The sequence below is a fragment of the Mastigoproctus giganteus genome, chromosome 3 (genome assembly GCF_048544385.1).
Source record: "Mastigoproctus giganteus isolate SK-2022 chromosome 3, ASM4854438v1, whole genome shotgun sequence".
Classification (NCBI taxonomy): Eukaryota; Metazoa; Arthropoda; class Arachnida; order Uropygi; family Thelyphonidae; genus Mastigoproctus; species Mastigoproctus giganteus.
In genome coordinates, this window is record NC_143577.1 from 93,623,542 (window position 1) to 93,636,018 (window position 12,477).

Consider the following 12,477-nt stretch of genomic DNA (forward strand, 5'->3'; position numbering starts at 1 on the left):
TTTTTAGGAGCATTAGCAACTAAGACCATATTGGTCCGGGAATATGCGGTGGTCATTCCCTTGACCTTTCCACATCCTCCGTATTTGGTGGTGACGGGCTCGAACCCCGGTCTAATCAAGAAGCGTGTGCTACGCACTGCTGCTCCTTCCCACTTGGCTACGGAGGCGCGGATTATTGAGTGATGCCAGAAGTTTGGGTAAGTATTTTTGAAAAATATTCGATTGTAATTTAACAGGGAGCTCTCTTTGTTATTTAGATTTTTTTTAACATTATGTAGCAGACTCCAACTGGACCAGCAACAAGTACTGGATGTTTTTTTGAGAGAATCTAAAAGTTCTGTTAATGTGCATTGCTGGTTGTATGGGTATGATATCACAACACAAAAGTTTATTTTATGTTGTCCAAAGATTTGGGTGTAACTGGATGTTGCTGATATTCTGGCAAATGATTCAGGTAATGCGTTCACTATTTCTACCGGTGTGGAAAAATTCTGCCCTTGTCAGTTCAGTATTGAGGCTGGGTACTCAATCATGTATGTGCCATTTAGGATTTAAATTTTCTTCCAGATGAGTCTGTTGTCTGTGTCCTTAATGGTTAAAGTAAAACTTATGCAGGCATCTTTCTTTACTTTTCTTCTTGGCTTTGAATCTTTTAAAGCAGAACTTGACTTTGAGTTTTTAAAGTTAGAGGTTACTAGTTGCAAGGAAATTGCAAAACAAATTTCAATCTCTACTTTTTTTCTGTTTAGCATGTGTACATTCCTCATTCCACCAGTAATTAGCATATGTACAGTGGCAGACAAAAAAAAAAAAAAAAAACTTCATCACTTGTGAATTTTGCAAATAATGTGTTTTGTGTTGCACTATTGGTTGCAGAAATGTTCAAAATGCATTTATTAGATGGAATATATCTTTGTGAATGAAATCCAATAAAAAGACTCCACCTGATATACCTAATTGCCAATATCTTCCCAAAGGATGAAATGAGTAATTAATGGAAATATGAGAAATCATGCAAATGGCAATCATGACAACCAAACACACATTTAATTGAATTTATGTGTATAACCTGAAATGACAAGTTAACATAATATTATTATTTACTGTAAATCAGCAAAATAAGTCCTCAATATTCTGTTGTTCCTCTTCAAGCTGCAATTACAGCCTTGCAACGATCTGGCATAGAGTTAATCAACTTCTGGATATACGATTGCCCAATTTCGTGGTACCACACCCTTACAACGCTCTCCTGCAGCTGAATCTTACTTGTTGGTTTCTTCTGAGCAATTTTAGACAACATTATGTACCAGCAATTTTCAACAGGGTTCAAATGTGGACTGTTGCCGGGCCAGTCCAACATTGTAATGCCAACATTTCTGAGGTATGACTGCAGCTTAAGGGAGGAAAACGAGGGAAAACATTGGTGTAAGTATGTTTTTAACCTTGTGATACAAGAAGGCAAATGCATCATTAAATCTAAATAGCATAAAACTTACCAATTTTGCTGTGTGGCAAGGTGCTAAAGTCCTGTTTAAAAATGCAGTTTTGGATGTATGTGTGGTGATCCCTAATAACAGGTTTCAGGCACTCCTCCCAGATAGCAGCGTAGGTTTCTGCATTCACCGTTCTGTTATTAAACTTAATTCTCCCCACCCCTTTGCTTTTTTATGCATCCCCCAGACTATTTGACCTGCAGGGAAATTTACAGTGGTTGTTATGCAGTCAGGATAGTATGCCTCTGATTTTTGTCTTCTGATATATCGCTTCCCATCTGAGCCATGCAGGTTGAATTTTGATTCGTCAGAAAAGATGACAGTGTCCCATTGCTCTATTGTCCATGAAACATGCATTTTAGCCCAACCAAGTTGCTTCTTCCTTATTTGTTGCATCAACAAAGGCTTCTTCTTGGGCCGATAGGCATGCAGACCACATCTGAAAGCAGTTTTTGGATAGTTCGTGCACTTGTTTCAACACCAGAGGCCATCTCAAAGTCCAGTTTTAGATCAGGACCACTATCATGCCGATTAAGAAGGCATAGCCATTTCAAATATCGATCTTGGGAAGGCGAAGTCACTCTATTACGGCACATTGAATGCACTCCCTCAAATACAGGTGGTGCAAATGCGCTAAACTAGCTAGCCCATTATTCATCCATCTCAGCATCCTCCTTGTGCTGTATTTTCTTATAGTATATGTGAATTCATGGCTTCTGTGATCAAAATATTTGTGCTATCTCTACAGTTGATAGAGACCATGTAACACCTTTAACTGTCAATCTCCCTTCTTGAAATTAAAACCTATTCCTTTAACAAGTGCTACCAATCTCCTCTTCATTCAACTTAGAACTCTGTGATCACACTGTTACTGTCAGCTCCCTGATATCATCTGTTTTGTGGTTGATGATGAATTCTACAATATTCTTACCCCTAGTACTTTCCCTAACATACTGATATGAATATCAATCATCTAGTTGATTTAATTTTGTTCCCCATAGTGAGTTTCCCTCTCACTTGCTCTAATAAAACTGGGGCAAATTGAAATTGCCCATGATAAGACATTCATATTTGACTGCCCATTTCATTTGTGAATAGAGGCTTGTCATAATCATCATTAACTTCTGGTCTGAACATTACTTCCCCTCTCATTATACCTTTCCTACAAATAATTGTAAAATCTGACTCTCTAAACAGCACAGACAGGCCACTAGAACAGTTCATCAGATCTATCAGTGCTACCAAGAATGGTATTGCTCACGGATAGTGCAGGTGATTTTAATCCAACTGGGTGAAAAATCAACAAGCCTTAAGAATTATTTTCTTCCAATTTTCCAGAAGAAAAACTGGATATTTTTGTCAAACATCCTTCACCAGAGGTTGACTACAGCCACAGTGAAAAGAAAGTCCAAAAGTGTCACTGCCCTCCATAATCTAGATGGACTTAATCCAGTGCTTTCTGAATTGGACACATTAAGGTCGGAAGTCAAGTGAATGTGTTAAATATGTCTGTGATTTGGTGGAGATTACACCTTATAATTTAATCCAGATGTGGAGAGTCTCACTCTGTACATTTCTCGCTGCATTTATTCCCTAGTTTTTTTCTGGATATTTTCCCATTCTTTAAAGACTTTACAAGTGCAGCCATCTTATCTGATATAGCACCTGATAAATGCAGACAAAGAGATCCATGACATTCTGCCTGTTTCCCATTGCCAGTGAACTGATTTGGTTACTATTCAGGTCACATAGTCTATACCTTTCCTGCATGTCACACACAGTGACCTCTTCAATTTGTATATTTTTGCATACACTGTTGTACATAGCCCATAACCTACAGGTCCTTATAGTGGCCAGAAAGCATAATATGTGGTGAAGCATTTAGGAAGGGGTAAATTCATTCCTAATACTTAATTTTGGTTAAGGTTCCATGTTTGGATGCTTAAATTATTTAAGACAGTCATAAATCTTTCTTTTTTTTTTTTTTTTTCATGTGCTGTTAAATTTGTACTGTATAACACAAAATGAAGAGTGCATCATTTTATTATAATATTGTTTTAGGTGGTGTAGTTTTATTAATTTGTTTATTTCATGTTAAGTTTCTTAATTAGTAAAACAGGCTCACAGGTCTCGGTTGAAGCCATTAGCTTGCAGTCTGAAAAATGACATCGCGCGATCTGCACATACACGTCACATCATTTCCTTGGCAGTTTGATCAGGTGATTTGGCTTTCAAGATTTGAAAATATGGTAACCCTAAATTTACTTCAAAGTTCTTTTAAATTGCTTCTCCTTTTTTTTAAAACAATTTTTCTTTAATGCTTACTTGTATCTATTTCTTGTCCTTCTTTTAAATCAAACATCAAAATCAAAGGAAGATGGCTCTAATAAAGAGAAAAAGTAAATGTAAAACAGAATGCATACTACAAACAACAATAAACATATCAATATGAGCATATAAGAAAAAACTTTAAAAATCTGAAATTCATCTACTATGAAACAATTGTCAAATAAAATAATTAACTCTTCCAAACAAAATTGTCTGATATTAAATCAGTCTTTATTAATTTTCATTCTGTTTGATTGAAAATTGTTTTCTTAATTACATCTAAAATGTAATGAATTTTTGAATGAGCTGTTATATGGTATATGGACTTTTACAATCATCATGACTAACATGTGTTGAAAGGCTGAAGTTAACAGGGTAGAACTTGCCAAAATGTATAGCGTTTTCAGGCCTTTTCTGATTCACTAAATATACATCGGACATAACCTAAAGTTTGAGACCCACTAACAGATGTGTAGATATTAACACCACAAAAACTAGTTATGGAATGCTGTCCATTGATCCCAAATATGGAACTAACTCCCACTCCTCATATGGCCATTTTGGATCTTATTAGGTCCTCTTCAGTGAGGAGATAGGTGAAGCAGAAAGACCAAATAAACAGACCTTCTCCCTCAAATATCCTCTTTATAAATATTCTGGGTGCAACCGTTTCCAACTCCAGGTGAAGTGAAGTGTAAACCACAACAGAATGAGTATTGTAATTACTTGCAATGAAAATTGGCTGTTCCAGTATGATCCACAAACTAAAAGATAGTCAATGCAATGGAAGATCCCCCAGACCAAAAAGAAGCAAGGAAGTAAAAAAAAAAACCATGCTTTTTGTTTTCTTTGATATTAAATTTATCATTAGGGATGAATATGTACCAAAATCAGCATTAGCAGAAGCATTTGATACAAGAAAGCAAGGTTATACAGCATCAGTCAAAAAAAAAAAAAAAAAAAAAAACAACCTCTTCCTGTTTCACCCATCCATTCACTCTAAAAGTTTGTCTAGTTCAGTCTTGAATTTATTTGAGTTGTCCACTTCCTGCTGACTAAAGGAAAATTTCCGCACATCTATTCTAACAACTGTCTTTCCTTGATTTGAATTTATTCACTCTCAGGTGTGGAATCTGAATTGTGGAAGGATGGTTGGATGCTCTATCAAGACAATGCTCTAGCACACAACATGCTCTCTGCTCGGCAGTTTCTGGCCAAAAAAAAAAAAAAAAATCCCTGTGTGCAAACATGCATCCTACTCACCAGACATAGACCCTTATGACTTTCTCTTCCCCAAACTGGAAAGTGTACTTAAAAGTGCACCCATTTTCAGTCCACTGAAGACATTCTTGAATTTATTTGAGTTGTCTACTTCCTGCTGACTAAAGGAAAATTTCCGCACATCTATTCTAACAACTCTGGACTGAAAATGGGTACATATGACAGATGCAGAAAAAAAATAAATAAATAACGACCAAAATGTTCAAAGGGCTTACAGAAGATGACTTCCAAAAACATTTCTGTGTTTTAAAGAAATGTATGAAACAGTGTATGAAAGCCCAAGGCTTATTTTGAAAGGGATAACTTGTAAGATATGAAATATTTCATTCCATTTATTTTATTGTAGTCTCATTATTTAATAGCCACACTTTGTATTTTGTCTGCTAACCATCTTTAAAACCATACAGTACTAATGTTCATTTGGATGTCATTAATTCTATGTTACATTTAGGTAATTTTTGATTTATTATCCACGGATTTTTCCCTTCTTTAATAATGGAGTCAGTAATTTGCTTTATTTGTATTTTTTTAATATGCACATTGTTTTCTTTTACAGCTACTTGTTTTTCAGTCTGATTCATTTTTTGTTTCCCCTTTCTGTATCTATGTTGTGGTTTACAGTTCAGCTGGAGTTTTTCAAATGGTTGCACCCAGAGTATTTTGCAAAGAGGATGTAGGAGAAGTCTGTTCATCTGGTTTTTATGTTTTGTCTATCTCCTCACTGAAGAAGACCTAATAAAGGTCCAGAATGGTTGTATGGAGAGTGCCAGCAGATTCCATGTTTGAGGTCAATTGTTAGCATTTTGTAGCTTGATTTGAGACCTGCTAACACATGCATAGTATCTTGGTTGTATAATACTATCTGAAGACAGTATTATACAAAAGTCCCCTCTATAATTATAATGCACTGACTACATTGTCAAAATCACTTTTTAGAAATATCAGACTAACTGGATTATAATTACTTGAGGTCAATTAAGGAGGGGGAGGGGCATTTTAAGAAATATCATAAGAACTATTAGAAGCAGTAATTCCCATAATGTGGGTTGCCATGTATAACTGGTATGGGAGGGTTTCTAGTTTTATTGGGGGTGTTTTTTTGCAATAGCAACTTTGGCCATATTGCATCTAACAGTTGATATTACATGTACTGATGTTTCTTGGTCATCACATGCTACACGTGGCTGAAATATCCTGCTAGTTTCAAAAACTAGCAGGATAGTTTTTGAAACTAGCATTTAAAATTAGCACTGCGTCACATTAGCATTAGCAGAGGCATATGATGCAATAAAGCAAGCTTATGGAACACGAGCAAAAAAAAAAAAAAAAAAACCCTCCCATTTCATTTCATCTCTCCATTTGTTCCAAATGCCTGTCTGGCTCAGCCTTAAATTTATTTAGGCTATTAACTTCCACAACAAAATATGGAAGTCTGTTCCACCAATCAACCACTCGCTGGTTAAAGGCAAATTTCCACACATCTATATCTATTCTACAACTGTCTTTCCTCAATCTGAATCTATGCTCCCTCAGGTTCTTAATCTGAGCAAAAGAAAGAACCCCATCAGCATTCAGCTTGCAGGTGCCTATCTCCAAGGTACTGCAATTTGCAGAACTTAAGCCTTTATTGGTAAGAGCACCCCTTTGTTTTCCTCACCAATCTTTATTGCCTTTCTTTGTACTCATTCTAGCAACTCTATATCCTTCCTAAAATGAGGCCTTCAGACCTGTACACAGTACTCTAAGTGTGGCCTGACCATTGCCTTGTATAACAGGATAATCGCCTCCCTGTCCCTGATAGCAAAATTCCTATAGATCATTGACAAGACTCCATGACCTGCCTTGGCAGCCCATCCGCACTGCTCAGTGAACTTCATATTTGACTGCACAATTACCCCCAGGTCTTTTTCACTTTCCACTTCCCTGAGTGTAGTACCATACAGTTGGTACAGTTGGTTATTGTTACCTATATGCAGTATTTTGCATTTGTCAATGTTAAACTTCAGTTGCCACTTCTCAACCCATTTGCCCAACTTATCTAGATACAGTTGGAGTAGTATACCATCTTTACTGTTGTTAACAACCCCGGCAAACTTTGTACCATCTGCAAACTTTGACATTAAGCTTTATATATCTTCATCAATATCATTGATAAATATACAAAACAACAATGGGCCCAACACCAAACCATGGGGGAACACCACTAATAACACTAGTCCACAAACAGCAGTGTCCATTGATTACCACTCTCTGTCATCACCCACTCAACCATCCCTTTATTCATTGTAGCAACTTACACTTAATGCCATACCTCTCCAATTTGTACAGCAGTCTTCCATGTGCAACAGTATCAAAAGCTTTCCTGGAATCCAAGTATATGATATCAAAATTATTTTTTGCATCCAGTTGCTTTGTGACCACATCATAATATCCAATCAAATTGGTCAGACAAGACCTCCATTTAACAAACCCATGCTGTGTCTTAACCACTGCTTTTTTTGGGATGGTACGCAACAGTACAGTATACTGGCACCTTTATTAACAGTGATGTGTGACATTGGATGCAATGCACTTCAAAATTTGTAATTTTCCGTAAATTTTTTTCACATGTTTACCTACTATTCAAATAAGCTTAAAATTATTTAACTAAATTTGCATTTTTTTTTACTTTTTTTTGTTAAGATATTTACTGTATAACCATTTTTATAATTCTAAATTACTCAGTCAGACTTCTATTTAACGAAGTCCTTTTATAGTGAATTGTTTTGAATTCCCCTTGGAAGTCACATTTAAAATAGTTTCTGTTGAGCAAAGAAAATTTTCATATAGCGAATGGATTAGGAAAGAATTAACTCAGTACGCACTTCTGGCCTTCAGGCAATTTGTGCTGCTGTGCGAATTAAGAGAGCTAGAAGGATTATCATTCTACAACTTAGTGGTACCTGGTGAAACCTATACGACCACTGTCCCACATACGGAGAAGTCACGCTGGTCAAGAGTGAGCAGATCAAGGTGTATCCCAATGGGCTCTGGCCACACCTGCAGTGGTGTCCAACCTTTTTCCGTACAGGGGCCATATTCAAAAAAATTCAAAGTTAGATTTCTTTAGTGTGTTACATTTTCCATATCTTATTGCATGTAAAAGTAAAACTGAAAATATTTGAAACTTTTATTAAGTACAATACACAATTACATTTACCAAACAAAACATTTAATGAGAATTTTTTTGATAATTAACAAAATTTAAAATGCTGTTTTAGTTCACTTTCCTCACTGGCCGTAAGGTTGGACACCCCTGTGAATCAACTGTAAGTGCCCCGTTTGAGAATTAGAAAAGTGTTTTTCTTTTACCCCATAAAAAATTATCTGTTGTTTCGCAGAAGTGGGTTATCCACATTTTTAAATAAATTTTCCCTATCTCTGTTTATGTGGTCACAGTATTTAAATATCCGGACAACACCATCATTTTGGACAGTTTCACAAAAAAAAAAAATTCAAATTTAAGAACTAGTGACAATACCGATGACGAGAGAAGGAAAACGAGGACAGCAAAGGTATTAATCCTTCCAAACATGAATTGTTGGCATTTGGTGAAAATGAAGTTAGAAAATTGTCAATTAGGTTACAGTTATTATTTGTTATTTGGTTTTTTTAGGAGCATTAGCAACTAAGGCCATATTGCTCTGGGGATATGCAGTGGTCATTCCCTGACCTTCTGTATTTGGTGGTCACGGGCTCGAACCCCAGTCTAATCAAGAAGATTTTGTGCTATGCACTGCTGCTCCTGCCCACCTGACTACAGAGGCGCAAAGGTTACAGTTAAATGCAATTCGGGGATACCTAATTGATAAGAAGGTTTCGGAAGAATCGAAGCATTTGGCTAATGTTCTGGTACGATACCAATTTCATCGAGTGAATGTGAAAGAGGATTTTCACAAATGAATCTGATCGCCGGCCCAACCAGCGCTCCGTTGATGACAAAAAACAGTTTCTTCACTACCATTTCTTAAAACTGTAGGCCCACCGCTGACCGCTGACCCGCTTCAATCCAGAAAAATATGTTGATTCATGACTGCTTCGGAAACATCATTCAGCAACCGTCACTCAAAGAGGAAGAAAAGATGTCGGCATAGGGTGTCCGATGAGAACTTAATGAAAATTTGGAATATTCTACAAAAACTTTATTATGAAATTATTTTTATTAATGTTATTATTTTTTACTTAGTTGGCATGCAGTTAGTGGCTCAAAAACTTTAAACACATCAATCAAAGAGAATATTAATATAAAAATATCAAAAATCCATGGAAAGGATACCCGCTATTAACATTAAGATAAAATGCACTGGATGGACAGAATAACATATTCTCAAGATTAAAACACACCAACATGAAGGGGTTATAGTATGCAAAATAGAAGGGATACACATACCCCATTTCGTCAGTCATTTGTTAATCCTATTCTATCAGTGAGTAAATGGCCCTGATGGCTGAAATAAATTGTTTGATGTTGACACTCAATGCATGTCTCCTTCGCCAAATATATTCCGCAAGATATGCATCGAACTGGTTTCTTGCCAGCTGGAAGGACACCTGCCTTTTGATGGCACTCCATGACCCGTCAATACTGTTGCCATTTGCTCCAGTTTCAGGATTGCTGAAGTAAAGCGAGTGATTCAAGGCGATAAGCTGAAAACATTCATCCCATAGGAAGTCGTAAGACTTCCAGCAAATGGACACTATAGTAGTGCTGGACAAAATGAAAGTCTTAATGATGTCTAGAACAACTTCTTGACTCCTATTTTCAATGACCCTGAAAAAGCACGATACAGACCCATGCTCAACAGAACCAAACACCTATTTCCCATTCACATGCTTACCACTTCCTTTTGCCAAGCTTGATTTCATCAATCTTTACTACAACACCCACATCATCAATCATACTACTTTCTCGCACACACACACACACAGATCGATACACACCTGCTGGCAAAAGCTCCTCCAGTCACTCATGGTTGGTTGGTTGGTTGATTGGGGATTTATTTGGCGCATCAGCATCTATGGCCATAGTGCGGCAGTCACTCATGGTCTTGCAACTCACACCCAGTTCATTCTTCACTTTTTCACAAGGCATCTTCTGAACTCAAAAATAGGTCAGAAGAAGCCCTTCAATCATTCCTAACCTGATTTCCAAGAACCAAAACCCCATTTGTACAGACCTTTTCACATAATGTGCATTTAGCCCTTTGACTCTGCACTTCCATTCATAGCCATCCATTTTATCCTTTCTCTCAAGTCAGTTTCATCTCTTTTCCACACTTGGTACACTAATGCCGGGAGGAGATCAAGCCTACACTCATATAACATTCAATCACTTTCAAATGCCCTCCATTCTTCAAACAAACAAACAAAAAAGAATCCAATCTCTCCTGAGATGCAAGGCATGCATCTTCTTCAAAAGCAAAAATTGAAATGACCCCTTTGCTATTTAAAACATTAACTCTTCCACGAAAAGAGCGGGACTGGTAGTCAACGAAAATAAAACCCAAAGATGTGATAATTAACAACCAAACAAACACATTAAAACTGGAAAGGGTAAGAATTAGGAGAGGTCTGCTGAATGGTTTTCACTGGCTGTCAATTCCAGCTCTTTCTGTTGTCAAAATAAGGTTAATGTATTTTATCTTGAGAATAGGTCACCCAGTCTGTCCGATGCATTAGTGTACTTGACAGGGTGTAGTCTCATTCCCTTGCTGTGGTTCATAGTTCTTGAATTACATGCTGTATTAAATGACTCTAGCCAGAGTCGGTAGAAAAAGTGTCAGAACTGGTCAACCACTTCATAGTCATGCTTGGGATTAAGGTCATGGTGGGTCGACCAGAAGTATTCTGCGATTGTGGATTGGTCGGCAAGGCGGTCTTGAAGGCATCTCGAGGTCTCCTCTATGTAGCAGCTGTTACAATCTTTGCAGGTTATGCAGTATACTACACCGCTGCGCAAGTGGCCAACATCACCATGGAAGAACAGATATTCCTGAACCCACCTGTACCTACTACAACATGGTGCAGATACGTTGATGACATCTTCACCGTCATCCCACGTGGTTCTGAAACAACATTACCGGAGTACCTCAATTCCTTGTCTGTGCTCATCCAGTTCACTTTAGAGTTAGAAGTGGATGGATCCCTTCCATTCTTGGATGTCCTGGTAAAATGCATGGGCCCACACCTGGAAACCTCAGTATACCACAAGCCAATGCGGTGAGGTCAGTTCAACTACAGATCTGGCCACACCCCAAGCCATCTCAACAGCACTGCCAAAACCCTGTTCTCCCAGGCTTGGAGCCACTCCAGCACAGATGAAGCTAGGCACAACGAGATTTCCAGAGTGAGGACAGACTTGGTCAATCGTGACTATCCAACCCACATATTGGAGAAGTGCTTATTGCAAGCGCAGGAGCTCGCAATCCACCCAAGACTGTCATCAACTCATGACAATGTACCTACCGCCTACATTCCCCACTATCCGGGCATGTCGGGCCAGATTTCAAAAATCCTTCGAGAATACAACATAAAATGCGTGCAGCTACCTGGTAGAAACTTGCGTTCTCTGGTTTCCAGCATGAAGACTCAAGTGGCCCCTCTCTTGCATAGCAGTGTAGTATACCGCATAACCTACAAAGATTGTAACAGCTACTACATAGAGGAGACCTCGAGATGCCTTCAAGACCGCCTTGCAGAGCATGACAGATCGATTCGTCTTGCTGAGACTGACCAATCTGCAATGGCAAAACACTTCTGGTCGACCCACCACGACCTTAATCCCAAGCGTGACTATAAAGTGATTAAACCAGTCCCGACACTTTTGCCACCGATTCTGGCTAGAGTCACTTAATATATCATGTAATTCAAGAATTATGAACCGTAGCAAGGGAATGAGACTACACCTTATCTTGGAGGCAACTGTTTTGAGACTAGATAAGCACTGGAAGCATAACCACACACATCCATGCAGCAACAATGAACACCAATCTAATGGTCGAATGGACAACCTTGTGCCCACGCACGCCTCATTGCGCGCACAACTGTATCCTTTAAAATTTGTCTCTAACGTCTCCATTCTTTTAGTATTTGCTGACGAAGAGGCCTGTTTAGCCTCAAAAGCTACAAACCATTTGTAATTAAATGTGTATTAAAAATTTTTTATAGGACATACATATTTATTTATTTAAGCAATGGATTTTATTTAAGCAAAAGAAGTATTTATTATTTAATAATATGAAAATCATAGATTAAAATTCGTAAAAAAAAAAATCACAAAAATTATAATCAAACATGCAAGTATTATAATAATGTTATCCTTTGCTTTTTCTTTGTG

The 12,477-nt window shown here is 37.6% G+C and overlaps 1 protein-coding gene across 1 annotated transcript in view; it reads right to left on the reverse strand.

Annotated features, from left to right (window-relative positions):
• The window catches only part of LOC150088157 (protein bicaudal C homolog 1-like), a 392,222-nt gene that overhangs the window by 196,667 nt on the left and 183,078 nt on the right, over nt 1-12,477 (reverse strand). Inside the window, exon 9 of the mRNA XM_090370592.1 lies at nt 3,819-3,876. Within this exon, the coding sequence (XP_090226718.1) occupies nt 3,819-3,876 (58 nt within the window). The remainder of the gene's footprint in view (nt 1-3,818; nt 3,877-12,477) is intronic.